This window comes from Zalophus californianus, chromosome 6, assembly GCF_009762305.2.
Source record: "Zalophus californianus isolate mZalCal1 chromosome 6, mZalCal1.pri.v2, whole genome shotgun sequence".
NCBI classification, from domain to species: domain Eukaryota; kingdom Metazoa; phylum Chordata; class Mammalia; order Carnivora; family Otariidae; genus Zalophus; species Zalophus californianus.
Window position 1 is genome coordinate 11903765 of NC_045600.1, and position 18382 is coordinate 11922146.

At 38.0% G+C, this 18382-nt stretch overlaps 1 protein-coding gene across 13 annotated transcripts in view; it reads right to left on the reverse strand.

Moving 5' to 3' along the window:
• Window positions 1-247: 247 nt before the first annotated feature.
• Window positions 248-18382, reverse strand: part of CPSF2 (cleavage and polyadenylation specific factor 2) — a 32978-nt gene continuing 14843 nt past the window's right edge. For 12 of the 13 annotated variants that reach the window (XM_027569704.2, XM_027569713.2, XM_027569711.2 and 9 more), the window contains 9 exons: window positions 17736-17923; window positions 16790-17080; window positions 11413-11513; window positions 10114-10314; window positions 6937-7089; window positions 5374-5599; window positions 3976-4275; window positions 2485-2619; window positions 248-2102 (listed from right to left, as the gene is read on the reverse strand). In XM_027569704.2, coding sequence (XP_027425505.1) covers window positions 2010-2102; window positions 2485-2619; window positions 3976-4275; window positions 5374-5599; window positions 6937-7089; window positions 10114-10314; window positions 11413-11513; window positions 16790-17080; window positions 17736-17923 — 1688 coding nt within the window. In that variant the 3' untranslated portion in view covers window positions 248-2009. The remainder of the gene's footprint in view (window positions 2103-2484; window positions 2620-3975; window positions 4276-5373; window positions 5600-6936; window positions 7090-10113; window positions 10315-11412; window positions 11514-16789; window positions 17081-17735; window positions 17924-18382) is intronic. The other variant, XM_027569714.2, reaches the window with a different exon arrangement.

An 18382-nucleotide genomic window follows, 5' to 3' on the forward strand; every position in this document is an offset into this window, starting at 1 on the left:
TATGGTATGTAAATTTCAATTTTTTTTAAAAAAAGTCCCTTCTTAGAAAATTGATTTCCTCACTTCTATTTCAGACCACCTACTGGTTCATGAAAATAGAAAACTTTGCAACGATACTTGACATTTATAATCCATTGTAACAAATACTACAATAAAATTTCTCTTTAACCAAATTATTTCTGCATATCAGCTGATGGTCCACTTGTATTCAGTTTGCCTCTAAACAAAATCTGAAAATTCCTGTGAGTTCAGGATTTATTTATAGGGTCTTTATTTTTTTCTTAAGTAACTAACACTAAACAAATGTCTTCATTTTAGAAATTTTAGTTATTCTGTCATCAAGAAACAGGTCAAAGTATTGCTCTTCCAATGACATTAGCACAGCCATCTTCAAGAAGTACTTTAAAATTTAATTCCTTTTTCATAAGACAATAAAAAGGCTAAGCGAGAAATAATTTTTCAATATCAGTATTGCAATGTAATATGTATAACTAGATGCTCCAAGCCATGTAACAAATGCTGACTTTCTTTCTCCTGGAATATAAACAGGATTCCAGGCTATTCTCTTCAGTGATAAGAATTTAAGTGAAATTTTTTCAAAGCTCTACCAAAAAAAAAAAAAAAATACTCTTTATTGTCACCTTCTGTAATGTTGTTTTGCATTCTGGTTTTTGGTATCAGAAGACTGTAACTTTGTGTTAGCACTGTAATCCACAATAAATTCTCTGTAAGCTTTGAAAGAGAATATTAACTCTAGTCTGATATCACTGGGTAGTACCATACTGTACATAGATCCATATAAGTTAAACAGGAATGATCCTTCTAAAAATGCGAAGTATGAGGAAGAGGGCTTAAATACTTAAGAAGTAAAGATCAAGGACTGCCATGATCAAGCTACATGCTGAAAAAGCATCAACAGATTACAAGAGAGCAACATGATTTTCATTTTTAAGTTCAATGAAAATTGCATATGTTCAGTTTTTACTCTTAAACACAAGTGGCTTATAGAATACCAGGGCTGCCAGCCCCAACAAAGACAGGAACACAGAAAGGATGACCTTATCCAACCTCAGTATTATTTTTGTACTGAGGTGTATAAAATCCATCCACTGCTTCAGCAACCTTAGGAGGGAGCAAGCCTAAGAGATGAAAACATTTACACCTTTAAATTATACTATTACCTTATAAAAATATGAGGTTCAACATTTGTTTCCTTAAAAACAGAGCACTAAACAGTTTCCTGAAGTAACCTAGCTGATAGCTAAAATGTATACAGAATCCTTAAGACTGTAACACGGCAAGGAGTTCTTCTGCATTATGTGTATTCAAATGATGGTGTTGTAATTCAAACTGAACATCTTTATAAAACAAGAAATAGGAGAAATAAAAATTGATTTCTGAACCAAGTGTGCACCACCTTCCTAGACTGACTGACTGGGAAATACAGGTAAGGTAAGGAGATATGCCCCATGTGAAGACAACTGCCTATCAGAATTCAAAAGAAGAGTTAGAGCACAAAATCTTTTTTTTTGTTTTGTTTTTTAAACACACTAGGCCCCAAAAAACTGTTCCACCAGTTATTTTTTATATAGCATATCTTTTCTAAATAATTCTCACTTTTCATTCCAGAAAATGTTAAGAAACCGTTTGCAAGAACTCACAACACGCAAACATGTTTCTCTAAGGCCATGAGCTGGTTTGCTAAGTTGCATTGTTTTATTCAAGTGAAAAGCCCTTCTAGAATAAGGGGTCTGTAGAGGAAACCAATCACCTTCAATTCTTGGGCCTGCACACTTGTTAGGATCTCTATCACTCTGAAAGCCAAAAGGTAGAATGCTCATTTGAACATCAGCAAAATGGACTCTATTTACATTTTTTTAAAAATCTAACGCATGTTAAATTTTTCTGGCAATTCTTTTTGTATGTTACAAAACAAAAAAGCAAAAGCTTAGAATAAGAACGCTTTTTTCTTAGAAAGGTCAAACAGATACTTCTTGACATCATATCCTTTACACAATGGCATACTGTTCATATAAAAGGTCTCTTATCCTATAAAAATCTTGACAAAGGCAGCCTTCTAATCCAATGCGTCCAGTTTCCGTCTAGAAAGTAAAAGTAAAAAAAAAAATCTTTCGTACATTTCCTCTTCATTAATATGCAGACATAATAAACAAGATATATTAACTAGGTTGTTTGGTGACTGGTCTGAAAATGGGTTGCTCTGCAGAGAATATGAATATAACATTCAAATCATGAATTTTACAAAGACACATAAATATCAGGATTCAAATAATGAAATTTTATAATAAAATTATACATCATTTGTTTGAGAGTCACTTTTATAAGCCTTTAAGGTCATCATTACGAATATCAATTATGGTCTTCAGTTTGTGAAATTACCAATCAAGAATTACAGAATTCAAAATGGCATTGCATCAGAAGGAAGTATTTGTTCAATTCATCCCTTATTAAAAACATACTTACTCTACGGACTGCTACTTGGTTGTTGCAAACAAGTACACCTCCTACAAATTCAGCTTGAATCCCCTCCCGTAAGAGAACTTGTTTGAAGTCTGACAGTCTTGGTTCATTCATAAAAACTGACTGATGTCCAGGAACCTTAGAAAAGGTTAAAAGGGAAAGAATAACTTCAGATAAAACACCAGACACACAGTTGTACTGAATAAAGTGAAGTAACACATGATCTCTAAGATACTTTGTATCATTCCCTGAAGACCTCTGACAGATCTATCAAGGCTGTAAATCACATTCCAAGTTGTTATTCTGAATTTTACCTCCTTATTTAACATCACAAAGCCCTTCACATTTTCTGAATGTTTCCCAATTTTATTAGTCATGCCTCACAGTAACAGAGAGACATTTGGTGATGTTATGCTCTTCACTCACCCACTTGCCTGAGGGGGTCAAGGAGAGCGCCAGTAGGCAGAAATGAACCAAAAATTCATTTTCTAGTCCTTCACTTAGTTCCCAGGGGAGTTCGCCCCTGATCCCACGCTCACCTTCCCTTCTCCCTGAGAGTAAATGCAACAGACGCCAAAGGTTTTAGAATCAGAAAAACAAGCGGTTCAACTTATTGCTGCTACTTGGAAATTGCCTTGAAGAGCACTAGCTTTCGCACAGAGGGAAAAAAAGATTCTTACTCCTCCCCCAGTCTAAAGAGTATTACTAGAAGGGAATCCAGTGACAGAAGCTGTCTCTCTACTCTGGTTGCACAGAAAGGCTAGAGTCCCCGACATGCACGCAGGACTCTTATTACACAGTTTTAACACTGTTGTTGTAAGGTAACTACCTGAAGTCTTTGCTAACTAGAGCATCTCCTGAGAACATGTAAATACTATATTAAAATTATATCTATGCTTAATAAAAGATTTCTAACTATATCAGAACCAAAAGTGATTTCAGCTGAATTGACAACATACAAAAATGGAGTTCAAGAGTTTCAGTCTTAGAAAACTATAAATCTGACTGGAAGCAGGTATAGGATATAATCCTCACAGTCAAAATTTAAATACTGAAAAAATAAATTACAAAACAATAATGTATCTTATAATATTTGCTAAACGTTTCCTTTAAATTATCATTCCCTTGCCGTCAGGATATATACACATGCTGGTGGGTGCACAACACAACCGTATCTTAAGTAATCTTTTTCTAGAACTCCAAAATCAGCCTACACAGGACACATACTTTAAAAAGTTAAAAACATAGGGGCGCCTGGGTGGCTCAGTCAGTTAAGCGGCTGCCTTCGGCTCAGGTCATGATCCCAGGGTCCTGGGATCGAGCCCCATGTCCGGCTCCCTGCTCAGCAGAGAGCCTGCTTCTCCCTCTCCCTCTGCCTGCCACTCTGCCTACTTGTGCTCTCTATCTCTCTGTCAAATAAATAAATAAAATCTTTAAAAAAAAAAAAAAAGTTAAAAACATAAAAGAAAAATCCGGAGGCATGTGCTTTTTTACCTCGTGGGGGGGTAAGGGTTCCAAGGTCGGAATGATCTCGCTTTCTTCACCTGTCTCTTTCTCATCGTCCCCGAACAGACTCTTCATGGCCTTCTGTTGTGCTATAACACTGGAATCCGAAGGAGCGTCCACTTGCATTTCTGAGTCTTCTCCATCATCCTTCAGTTCTCCTTCTTCTAAAATAACTCCTGTGTCCACTTTGGAAACTCTCATGTCCAAGACACCATCTATCCAAGCTAATTCGGCATCTTTTGCCTTACAAAACTGAAGGGAGCTGACAAGTGAATCTTTCAATCTCACCTAGAGAGGGGGAGAGACGAAACCCAGAGTATAAATTAACAACAAAATATAACCAGTTATTATTATTTCCTAACTCTGGTAATGTGTATTAAGATTCGAAAATCCTTCACTCACCTGATCTTCACCATGACTGGTAATGACCTAGTGACCTGTGAGATCATTAGGACCACTGTCTACTTTCCAAAAGGTTCTTAACCCTTGGCTGCACACTGGGATCACATGGCAATTTCTTAAAATACATGTTAATGCCAGGGTCCCACCTTCAGTGACTCTAACATAACTGGTGAGACTAAATCCAGAGCACTGAGTGCCCCCATCACCCCCAAAGTTCCCCAGATGGTTCTCATGTGCGGCCAAGGTTGAGAACCACTGCTGATAGATAAGCCTCACCCTCCAGTCGTTGCTGCTCTTCAGGAGTACTGAATTACTTACTGTTTCCTTCATTACCATGAATTTCACACATCCATATTCTTGGAATGCTGCTTCCTCTTTTCTGCCCAGAATAACTTTGCTGCCTGGTGAATTCTAACCCATTTTTTCCAAACAAATCTAGACATCACTCCTGCTTTAACTGACACTATCTCCCCGCTAACCAGATAAAATCTATTCTCTCCTCTGTGCTATTTCTACTTTTTATACCTGCTTCCATTTTTTTCAGTTAGGAATAGACCCTTGACATCAGTGCATTTTTATAAAACTTCTGAATTCTTGAATACTCCCCATTCCTCTCACCTTTACACACTTGCAAATGTTGTTTCCTCTGCCCTGGAATACCCTTCCCCCCCACACACACTCTCTATACCACCCTGATGATCCATCTTAACATGTTAGGATTCAGATTAGTTATCACTTCCTCTGGGAAATCTTTTCTAAACCTCCACATCTGGGTTGGGGTCTCACAACATCCTGTACTTTCTCTATCAGAGGTAATAACAATGTGATAAATGCTCTTTCCTTGTTATAAGCCCCACAAACCGTAAGATCTACTAAGACAAGGGGACCATGTCTGTCTCACTCACCACTGTATTCCTAATCTACTGTCCTCATCTGCAACAAAAAGTATTTATTTCTGTATGGCTCAAATGCCAGCACACTCACCTGGTAGATGTGAGTTTCACTAGTGGCATCGACTGTTTCGTGTAGCTTTGGCATGTACACTTTAATATCTTTCCCACCAAACGCACGGCAGCACTCTGCAAGATCCTGACTGGCCTCTGGTGGTCCATGGACAATGATCAGCTGTCGTGGTTTCATCTGATTAATGATCTTTTTAATGGAATCTCCATCAGAGCGTCCTTCATAGTCTATGTAAGTAACCCTGGCTCTGTAATTAGACAGGATTATTCAAGCTTACTTTTCTGATAAGTTAACTCCAAAACTATGTTACTGATGGCTTTTATCATCAGGAAAGAAAGGTATACAATATATAAAATGAGGATTTGAGGAATACACGTGTTATATTCTTAATATGTATTTGAACGGGAAGGATTATGGATTATTCAATAGCTGAATAGGAGTTGAGGCCATAAAAGAGAAATGTGAAGATTTAAATTTAATAGAATCAAATGTACGAATTATGTTTGTGACCATGGACAAGAAGGGACTTCCTTATATATAATCCCAAAAACCATAATGGAAAATATTATTTCATTATATCAAAATTAAATATTTTTTTTAAACAAAGTAGACCATGGACAATTCTTATAAACAAATAACAGAACAGGAGAGGATATTTGCATTGTCTGACACCAACCGGGGCTAATATCCAAAATATACAATGAACCCCTGCAAATCAGTAACAAAAAGGCAGCAACCGCTAGAGAAAAATGCACGAAGGCCACGCACATGGAGTTCACAGAAAACAAAAAAAGTTAACAAGCATTTGAAGAAGATAATCAAACTAATAACCACAGTAAGACAAATTTAAACAGTAGTGATACGTTACTCTATACCTACTAGGCTGGAAGACGTTAAGAGTTAGATAATGCCAAATGTTGGTAGGGAAACAGGGATGAAAGGGAAACAGGATAATTCTGCTAGCAAAAATATAAACTGATACAGCCATTCTAGAGAGAATTTTGTGGTACTGTTAATATGCATTATTTAGATACCAGCTGTACCCCAAAATATATACTAAATGATAGCACTAGACAAATAAACCACTTTGCTCTCTAATGACTTAAAAAAAATTCCAGAATGATGATTTACTGGTGTTACTAACTGTACCAAAAGAAAAAAGGTTTATTTACTGCTTCAGGTTATAGTAACATTTTTAAGACATTAGGGCCCTGGAGATGTTTAAGTCAAGGAGTATGTTTATAAAACACTTAGAAAAATTAAACTTGTGAACTGCACAAGTTCACGTGCTACTGGACTTACGAAAAAGGTCAGAATGTTTCTTCGTATAAATGCGCAATTTAATGTTTAAACCCCACCTCACCACCAATTCAATCACACTGGCATTTAAATACCATTAATGAAAACAAAATGCCACCACACTTCACAGGTCTTTGCATGGAAAAAGAAATTAAATTTTAAAAGTACAAACTTACTAGAGAATATTCAGAAATTTCACTTTTGAAACAGTGTAAATTATATAATTCAAGTTCTTAAAATTTTATCTTATAATCTAGTTTCAAAAATGCAACAAAAAGCACTTACTTTATTTCAATAGACTCTGTCGTAGAAATACACTTGGTAGGAACATCAGATAAATCCTGATCCATGGGTTCATCTCCATTTGTCAAGCCAGATTCTAATTTGCTTTTCTCTTCTTCAGTTGCTTGAAGTTCTGGCACTAAGAAATCCTCTGGTCTAAATGATAAGTCTAATTAGAAGCAGTAACGAGCAAGCTAATATTATATAATATATGTAACTAGTAGATGGCACAAGTTTTAGACTCCTCACATATCCCAGATTTGAATACACAACTGATGCAAAGCTAGTGCAACTTTATAATATCAAATACCAAATGACTGCATATATTCTGTTCTTCCTGACCACTGAGGAATGCTCTTTAAAACACGCCATGTGGGCTAGTAAAGAGACCTACACCATTAGAAGATTTTCATGGCTATTATAAATACTGTTACAACCTGGCCTTGCATTTGTTTCAATCATCCTTTCTCTCAGTTTCTGTGGTTTCTCTTGCGAACTCCCAATTCTTATAAATCTCAGACCTCTTTCGATTTCCTTAAGAGCCCCAGTTATTCCAAAGAAATAGAAAGCATATGACTCTGCATTGGCACATCACGAAGACTGAGATACAAAGTCATAAGCTCCCTCAAAAGCCTTTGCTTTTATTTCAACAAATTATGAATGCATCTATCTCCCGATTTTTACTTCCAATATCAGAGAGAGTTCTATGTTAAAATTAAAAAACAGGGCGCCTGAGTGGCTCAGTCATTAAGTGTCTGCCTTTGGCTCAGGTCATGATCCCAGGGTCCTGGGATCGAGCCCTGCATCAGGCTCCCTGCTCCACGGGAAGCCTGCTTCTCCCTCTCCCACTCCCCCTGCTTGTGTTCCCTCTCTCGCTGTGTCTCTCTCTGTCAAATAAATAAATAAAATCTTTTAAAAAATAAAAAAATTAAATTAAGTTAAATTGAAAAAACAGGGGCGCCTGGGTGGCTCAGTTGGTTGAATAACTGACTACTGGTTTCGGCTCAGGTCATGATCTCAGGGTTGTGAGATCAAGCCCAGCGTTGGGCCTCCATGCTCAGCGCCAAGTCTGCTTAAGATCCTCTCTCTCCCTCTGCCCTCCCCACTCCCCACACTCTAAAATAAATAAATAAATCTTTAAAAAAAATTAAAAAACAACTTAAAAATGTTCTCTCTCACCTCCTATATTTGTGTACGCCCCACCCCAAATCCACTCGCACTCCTCTCTGGGAATGCAGGCCTCTGTTACCCAGCACCTAGATTGCCTTGGTGGCTTCTCAGACCCTGGAATCCAACTTCCCCATCTGTAATCCACATAATAGCAATAGCAGTAGCAACCACTTAAAGTGCATTTACTAGGAGTTGTGAGCCACAAGTCAGATTCTATGCTGAGGGCCTTAAAAACACAACCTCATTTAATGCTTATCCCCACTTCTCAGATAAGGAAATTGAAGCAAAAGAACACTTGTCCATATGCTCAACAGATTGGACACTAATTAAGGGGAATGGTAAATAAACTCACCAATGCTATTTAGATTGTTATTTTCCCTCTCTACTATTTTAGACAGTGCAATTTTCCTAATTAAATCCAAGAATGACCTAAAATCCACTATATGCTCAAGAGGGCATTACAGAGGACAGAGGAACAAACAAAGTACAGGCGAGGGACCCAGACTGTGTTGGGGTGGAAAGGAGGAAACAGGAAAGGCTCCCAGCAGTTTGTAAGGCCCAATCCAGCAGGCTGGAGACCTGGGAGGGGAAGACAGAACAAAGCTGAGGGATGAACATGGGCAAGGGTGTGACATGGAAAAGCCGAGTAGGACACTGAGAAGGCTGGTACCACTAGAGCACAGCACGCACACTGGCCTGACAGAAATGTACAGAATCGTAACAGCAAAGTAGGGAGAAACCAGATTGTGAGAGACACCATGCACTGTGCTAAGGCGTCTGACAAGTCACCTGGAAAGCAACGGGGACCTTGAAGAATCTTCACACAGGGTAGCAGGGTTTCCAAACTTAGATTAGAACGTGTGATTTCAGTTGTTTTTCCAATAGTGGTGTAAAGCTATTGATTTTCCATGGTTCCACCCATGCTATCTCATATTCCTCTTGTAACTTAAACATTTGCGTAACACTGCTTGAGATGTAACCCATTTCCCAAACTTCACACATCACCAACCATAAAAAATTCTCCCTATCCTGTATCTTTCTCCAGTGCATGTCCCTTACCCTCTTTATCTCTTTATTTTAGATTTATTTATTTGAGAGAGTGCGAGCAAGCGGGGGGGGGGGGGGGGCGGGGGTAGGAGAGGGAGAGGGAGGGAGAAGACTCTAGCAGACTCCCTGCTAAACAGGGAGCCCCGTGCAGGGCTCAATCCCAGGACCCTGAGATCATGACCCGAGCCAAAATCAAGAGACAGAGGCTAAACCAACTGAGCCACCCAGGTGCCCCCTTACCTCTCTTTAAGTGGGGAAAAAAAAAAGTCTTGCTCACCTTTTTAGACTTTTCACATACCTAGGTAATAAAACTGCTACTTTGCCTTTAATATTAATTTTTTTTTTAAGATTTTTATTTATTTATTTGACAGACACAGCGAGAGAGGGAACACAAGCGGGGGGGGTAGGTGGGGGAGGGAGAAGCAGGCTTCCAGCAGAGCAGGGAGCCAGATGCAGGGCTCGATCCTAGGACCCTGGGATCATGACATGAGCTGAAGGCAGACGCTTAACGACTGAGCCCCCAGGTGCCCCTTTAATATTAATTCTTTAATTCTTTAGATGTTCAATCTTTCTATTTTATACTGTACTTTCAAACTATACAAGTCCTCTATCTTTCCAAGTGGGGTCTTCAGAAACTATCAAAGTACACGGTATGACCAGAAATGCCAAATTTATTGAGTTCTTTTTTTTTTTTAAAAGATTTATTTGAGAGAGTGAGTGAGAGAGAGAGAGAGTACATGAGAGGGGGGAAGGTTAGAGGGAGAAGCAGGCTCCTTGCTGAGCAGGGAGCCCGATGCGGGACTCGATCCCAGGACTCCAGGATCATGACCTGAGCTAAAGGCAGTCGCTTACCCGACTGAGCCACCCAGGCGCCCCAAATTTATTGAGTTCTAATGACGCACTGAGTTATACACAAAATACACAATCTAATCTGGAAAAGAAAAGCTTGTTTTGTTCACATACTTGATAATTTCTCCATATTCATCCCATTTAATTCTTTCTTCTGGGGCAGGAAACATAGGGTAAGACTTTTTAGCCTGTTTGAAGAAACTTCCTTTACGACTACCTTCACCTTTCATCATCAGGTCATGCTTAGTCTTATGAGCTGACGGCTGGTCAATGTCTTCCTCAACATCACTCTCATCACTGGAATCTATGTCTGCCCTAAGAGGATTGTGGAACAGATAAAGGTCATAAAGTCCCCACAGATTTTGAATTAATATTTACAAAATTATTTTTGAATTAATTCAAGGATAATAATTTTATTGGACTGATAGGTTTGTAAAATAGCATTAACTGCCAGTTAATAAATACACATTAATACTACCACTGAAAGTGCCAACCATACTCAGAAAAAATTTTTAAATAACACACTAAGGTACATCATAATCAGTGGAGGAAAACACATACATACACACACACACTACAGAGGAACAAAGAAAGCAATGACAGCATTGTCTGAGACTGCCTGCCAGAAACAAAGCAGTGAAGTCTGTAAACTGCTAACCATATTCCCAGGAAAAATACCATTCAAATATAAATATAAAAAGAACTTTGCCAGACTAAAAAACAAAGAAAAAACACCAAAAATCTGATGGAGATATTGCCTGCAGATATGCAGTCCATGAAACAGAAATCAAAGGAATGTCTTCAGAGAGAAGGGAGGATGATACCATGCGGCAATACGTCCTCACAGGAGAGGCATAAGAACAGGAAATTAGAAACACGTGTGCAATATAGGTCATTTAAAAAATCTCTTTAAAAAATAAAATTGATCTTTTAAAAACAAAAAAAAATTAGCACTGAAAGAACCTGGCATTCTAGCACCATTTAAAAATGTTCACAAAAATAATGAAGTCAACAGAAAATTTAAATATATTTTTTTTCATTTAAATTCAAGTTAGTTAACATATGGTGTATTATTAGGTTCAGGGTATAGTTTAGTGACTCATCAGTCATATATAACACCCAGGGCTCATTCCATCACCTGCCCTCCTTAATGCCCATCGCCCAGTTATACCATCTCCCCCAGCCACCTCCCCTTCAGCAACCCTCAGTTTGCTCCCTATAGTCAAGAGTCTCTTATGGTTTGTCTCCCTCTCTGTCTTTATCTTATTTTATTTTTCCTTCCCTTCCCCTACGTTCATCTGTTTTGTTTCTCAAAGAAAATTTAAATATTTTCAAATAAACTTTTGTATCTTGGAAATAAGTTCTTAAATTATATGTAATTTACATATAAGCTTCTCTCTGAAAATAACTCACTCTTTTGACTGCTCAAGTTTTTTTGCCGCTTCTTTCTTTAGTTTCTCTTTTTCCAAGTATTCTTCTAGTTCTTTCCCTTCAAGCTTCACACGTTTCCTCAACTAGAGAAAAACAGCAGACAGAAGAAAGCATCAGTATCAGGGGTTAGGCGGTAGGGTGTGAGATGTAGCACATCTGTGAATTTATCATCTTAAATTTGAAATTATTCAAGTTTCCATTACATGCAATTACAGATCCTATTTAGATTAGCACCAAAATTGAGCTGCCACATTTCTAGGCTGGGTTTAATTTAAACTGGTTAAAAATCACCAATCGGGAAAAGAAAATACAGGTATTTTTATAATTTGGAGTAGGTGAGGCCTATGCAGGACATAAAACCCAAAAACCACAAAGGAAAAGATGAATAAATACGGCAACATGAAAAAAATACATCTCTTTGACATTTAAAAATCTCATAAAATTATAGAGAACAGAGAAAATTATTTATAGCACTACATGACTATCAGAAGCTCTTCCAAATCAGTTAAGAGAAAGATGATCAACACATCAAAAAAGGACAAGTCCATATATAAGCAATTTGCAAAATAAGACAAGTAACTAATAGCTATGAAAAGAGATCTCATTTCACTGGTTTTTGAAAAAATGCAAAATTTTTGAAATGTAATACCATTTAAGATTTTATTATTTATTTATTTATTTGGGGGGCTGGCTATGAGAAAGGGAGAAGCAGACTCCCCACTGAGCAGGGAACCCAACGTGGGGCTCAATCCCAGAACCCTGGGATCATGACCTGAGCTGAAAGCAGATGTGTAACCAACTGAGCCACCCAGGTGCCCCTGTAATACCATTTTAAAATCTATTAGATTGGCAATGCTAATTACTATATATCTATGGGAAAATTAGCGTAACTATGGTAGAAGGCAATTTGCCATAAAAATGTGCCTGTCATGTGACATAGCATTTCTGCTTCTAGGAATTTATGCTACGGAAACAATCACAAGTGTTAGGAAAAAAGTACAATTGCAACAATGTTTGTAACATTGGTTACAAAAAAAAAACTGGTTTTTTACAACCAGACTCAACTTTAAAATCCATCAACATGGGATGATTAAATCAGTAGATCTCTCCAACTTTTTGATCTCAGGATTGTCTTAGACTCTTAAAAATTACTGAGAACCCCAAACAGTTTTTGTTTTTTTGTAGATTACATGTATTAATAATGTCTACCATATCAGAAATCAAGAATGAGAAAGTTTTAAAATATTCATCTGTTCACTAAAAAATAAAATCATTGCATATCAACATCTTATTTTTACAAAAGGTAATTAAATTTTCTAAAGCAAAAACAAAAAATAGTGGAAAGCACGGCATTATTTTACATTTTTTCAAGTCTCTTTAATGTCTAGCTCAATAGAAGACAGCTGGATCCTCACATCTGCTGAATTCAATCTCCTGCAATATGTTGTTTTGGTTAAAGCATATGAAGAAAATGCAGCCTCACACAGATGTATAATTGGAAAAGGGAAAAATATTTAAATAGCATTTCCATGAATATTCCTTGGTATTACATTAAAACTCAAACTGGTGGTTTCTTAAAGATTAGTTGTAATGTGGAATCTGAAACCAACAACTTTTTATACTGTTATGTTAAAATGTATTGACTTATCTTGCACTTTGAATGGCTCTTCTATTTGAGCACTATTTTGTACCTACAGGCATCGGTTATTTGCAAAGTATTGGTTCACCAAGTTATACAGATCTTACAAATGTTGACAGTATTTTAAAAATCACATTTGCAAATATCGGCACCAATCTCATCAGCAAAGCCTTCTAAGTTGTCTATTTCATGGTGATGGGCATCGCTTTCGAAAATTCTAATTTTCACTGCAAAGTATGAATTTTATCAGATTTAGGCAACAAATGCTATCAACTGTTTTCCTTAGAGTGACAAGCTCAACTTATTCATCTTTGAGAGAATATCTGCCGAATACCCAAGTCTGAATAACCGTGTCATTATTTCAAGTAAAAATGGTGTTCCAAGAAAAAAGTGGCCAGTTAACTCAATTATACAAGCGGCTTTCTTTGAGACAAACATTGTGTATTAGTCTGCAACACAGGTGTTGTATGCATACTTCCCATCTTGCCATCCAGGTTATTTTTAAAAACCTTTCACTGAAAGGATTTAATAAAATTAGTAACTTTTACTGCTTCGTCAAGAACATCCTTAAGAGAAACGGGCACTTTTTTGGAACTTCGAGTATGTGCTCATGTACAATGCAGTGGCTGCTGCTGGCTGGGGCCATGCTGGATTGATGCTAAGGTACCAGCACCTCTCCCACCACTGCTTTGACTCTGCAACGTTAAATCCAGGCACAAGTGAAAAGGCAAATAATATCTTAATATTACTATCAGAAGTAGTTTTGACCTTGGGCACTCCCTGAAAGGGTCTCAGGGACCCCCACTCAGGGGCCCTCACACCATATCTTGAGAATCACTGGATTCAGTAATACACATGTGTTATTATAAAGCAACTTTATTATTATAAAGTTACTAAAATGAATTCATTTATTTGAAAACACTTGAATGTTTATAATATAGCCATCTGTGCATGAGAAGTCAGGATAGCGGCTTCCCTCGGAGGGGAAGGATCCAGAAGGGGACGTATGAGGTACTGCCAATACTTCTCGGTCTGGGTACAGGCTAGACAGATGTGTTCGGTTGTAGACATGTATCACACTGTGCACTTCCACATGCACAATTTCAGCGTACGTTACATGGCAATGGACACTGAAAAAAATCTGTACTTTTTTTGGCTGGAGTAAATCTGTGGAAAGTGTTGCTACTGTCTGAGATGAGGAAGACTCAGAGAAGAGTAAATCTGGGACTAGGGGGAGGAGAAAGAGTACAATATTTTGCATATGACCAAGTAGAGGGGAAAAACTGATAGGTCATGGAGAGAGAAGGCATAATTACAGAAGAAACATCCCTACAAGGGGAGAAGGGAAAGAATCCTAAGTGTTAGTACTACTTATTAAAAAGTCAAAAACCTAATGTTTCAAGTTACAGCTCCAAATGTCCTTTTCTACTTTTTTCAAACTGAAACCGCTTTTAGTATTCTTTTATTAATTCCTCAAATGACCTATGCCTATTAACCTCAATTGAATTTCTAGTAATTATTATTTTCAAATTCAGTATTTCATATCTGATGAAACTATTTCAAGTATTTCAAAGAGCTTTTAATTTTTTGCTTAAAGATTTATTTTTTTAGAGAGAGAGAGTGCACGTGGTGGGGGAGGCCAGAGGGAGAGGGAGAATCTCAAGCAGACTCCCTGCTGAGCACAGGAGCCTAACTCCGGACTGCATCTCACAACCTCACAACCCTGAGATTATGACCTGAGCCAAAATCAAAAGCTGGCCGCTTAACTAACTGAGCCACCCAGGTGCCCCTGAACTCTTTTAATTTTTAAAGAAAACTCCTTGTTTCTAAGCTATTAAATAACTCAAAGGACAGTTTTGACTTTGGTATGTTTGCTCTGAATCCTTCCTCAACAATTCTGTATTTATAGTGAATGTATATGAGATTTTAGTTACTATGTTTGTGCTTTTCTTAAGTAGAGTTAAAGACTAAGGTACACTTATCACTCAGCTTCCAACAAACAACATTCTTTAACATGGCTACTAGGAAGGAAAAATAAAAAGGTCATCTACAACTGTGCCCAACTTTGGCAACTGCCCATTCAGTATCAATTGCTACAGACTTTACAGTTAATGATACTAGCTTTGGAAAACTGATAGATGTGATGGGTTGGTTATTAAGCAAAATGATCTTTTGGCATATTGGTCACTTGGCTACTTGTTTTGCTCCCGTTAAACAAGAGATAAAGCAGCAAATGCGGATACAGAAACAAGTTAGGCTACTTAGTGGGGAGAAGATAAGGGGATTCTTGTCTGACTGCTTCTACTTCTTAGCTAAGTTTGAAACAAGTTCATGTGCTATGGGTGAGGGCTGAGATGAGTTGTAGGATATTTGAAGAGAAGGAAGGTATGAAGCTACCTAACTGGAGAGTAGGAAAAAGAGTATCTTAGAGAATGTTGGGCTGGTGCTGGTTACCCTTCGGAGATGTGAGGTCATGAATGTGAAGGGCAACCTGTCCACACAGTAGTATGTTTAAGCCAGTAACATAAGGTTGCTTGGGTATAGGAACAGTTAAGCAAATGGCTCTAAGTTTTGCCAGGTGAGTATAATGAACAGGAGAGTAACAGAGTTAAAGGTGTTTGTAAAATAATGATGGACCATGGACTAGAAGCTGGAGCAATGATGAATAGTAAAAGTGGCAAGATTCACAAATTGAAAGTCCCGATGGAACCAAAGAATTGCTGGCATGGGAGTATTAGAGCAAGTCAGCTCTAAGATCAGAGTGGGATAATTGAGATGGAGATCTTCAGGGGTAACCTGTAACAAGGTGAAGGGTATGACCATAAGAGTAGACAGTATGATTGTGGAAAGGGATGGCTAAGGTGGAATGGAGGAAAAGATCATTAAGAAATAAGGTGTCAAGGAACTAAGAGGGCCAAGGCCTTGGACAGATTACACATATGGACACTAGAGTCATCAAGAATGCAGTCCTGAGTGAGTGGACAGGAAGACTGTGGACCAGGGTTAAAGTCACCAATGAAGGACAGAGAATGACCAAAGGATCAGTAAATGTCAGAAGAGGTCAGTGTATTGTCAAGTCTGATGGCATGACCTAGAGAGGGAAGAGAAATGGCTTGAAAGCTGCAGAACAGAAAAAGGACACCTACCCCACCCAAAGTACATGAAGCATGAAAGAGAAAAAAAAGAGTGTCTACTCGAGAGGCCTACAGGAAAGACTCCTGTTACAAAACAGATTCAATTAGGGAAAGGATGTGAAAAGAACTTTTCAAAGAGCACTTGAGAATACAGGGTGTGTGACACCTTCTGGGCATGGTTCCAGAGGATACCATGGAAGGGTTAAAGAATGGGAATTTCCAATTAAGGAGCTCTGAAGTTTGTGCTATTAAAGGCTCTCTATTGTTACTCTGGTAAAAATCTGGAAACAATTTCATTTTTGGTCCCTGATTTCTATAAACATCATCATGCATGTGTCCCCCAAACAGTTTTGGGTTTTTTTTTTTAAGATTTTATTTATTTGACAGAGAGAGAGACAGACAGAGTGAGGGAACACAAGCAGGGGGAGTGGGAGAGGGAGAAGCAGGCTCCCCGCTGAGCAGGGAGCCCGATGTGAGGCGGTCCTGGGATCATTACCTGACTGGAAGGCAGACGCTTAAAGACTGAGCCACCCAGGCGCCCCTCCCCCAAACAGTTTTAAGATAAAGTTCACATATAAGCACTTACCTCTATTTCCGTAATTTTTTCAGACGGATTATCAATTAGGAAACGTGCTAAAGTCCCAGGAGTAGTTCTGTAAGTTAGAATGATTGAGTTTTTAGGGTCCTGACACCACTGAATGAAGAGATCCCTTGAAAATCCACATTCCAGGTCAGGCTGGCTGGCGAGTACCACTTTGGGGCTAGGTACCCGAGCCAAGTCGGAAAGACCGTGACATAAAGAGAGATGGCGAAACTGAAATGGATTATTTCTTTTGTCTTCAAAACATCTCATCAATTTGTCACTCATCCATTCTACCTAATATAGGGGGAAAGGATGACCATAATTAGAAAACACTAGATTATAACTGCAATGTCTCCACAAAGTCTAGAAGTTCCTGGTCTGTCTTCTTTTAAGTCTTTACCACCAATGGCTCTTTGAACGTGTACCATTCTGATGTGCAGCTTATTTTCTGTTCCATTCCCCATTATATCCTCCCACCCCCATAGTTCATCCCTAAAAACCCAATTTTGCATTATATTTCAGTTACAAGTCACCCTAAATCTTACTGAGAAAGAGTGTAAGTTTTAAATAAATATCTTACCCCAGATTGCTATTTCAAGGGAAAGAGCTTATTAAGAAGAGAAAAATGGATTCTACCATTTATATCCTATGAGGTAGGTTCTACTTTTGTCCCCATTTTACAGATTGTGATACCAAGCGTTAGAGGAGAAGTAACTTGCCCAATCTGTAAGATGGGGACAAAAACAGAACCTACTTCATAGGATCTAGAAGGACTAAACAAAATATTCCATGTTAACACACAGAACAAGTGGTTCATTACCATTATCATCATCATCATCAACCTCTTCAACAGAAGAATAAAATCCAAAGGGCAACTAAAACATTGTTCTCCAGAAGTCCAATTTCTGTAGCAAACTTCTGTATTACAAATGACACCATGAAAACAAACCTGGGACTTGGAAAACTCCACCACATTATAGCTGACATTATTCAGGAGTGCCAGCGAGTAGACACCCAGTCCTGCATCTTTAGTTCTCCAGATTTGATCAAGGAGTTGAGCAAGTTCCAAAACTCTGCCTGCAGTGTCCACTGCTATTAATACATTTCCATCACCTCGAAGTGTTTCCAGGACATTTGCTAGAAAACAAGAACGTAAAATCCACAGAGAACATAACAATACCTTGCTGCAAAATTAAAGATGATTTAATCTCCAGTATAAAGACTGTAACTTATAAATAAGCAATTATTATGCCAGGTACACAATTTTAAAAATTCCACTCAGGTTATTACAACTACTTTTTATTCTGTGACTGTATCTTCATAGAAATGAAAGACAATGCCCTTAATTCTCAATTTTTTTTCACTGAAAAAGTGTAAATCAGTGGTCCCCAGCCCTCTTCACCCACAGTCCACATAAAAAATGACATTCATACAGTACACTGGGGCCAATTACTTACAACTTTGTTATAAATGATTCCCAAATTTATACACACAAGTACACACATTCATACTTTATTTTGTATGTACACATTTTGTGTGTATGTATGCCTACACAATAAAATATAGATGAAATTCCCTCTTCCAACAAAAGTATCT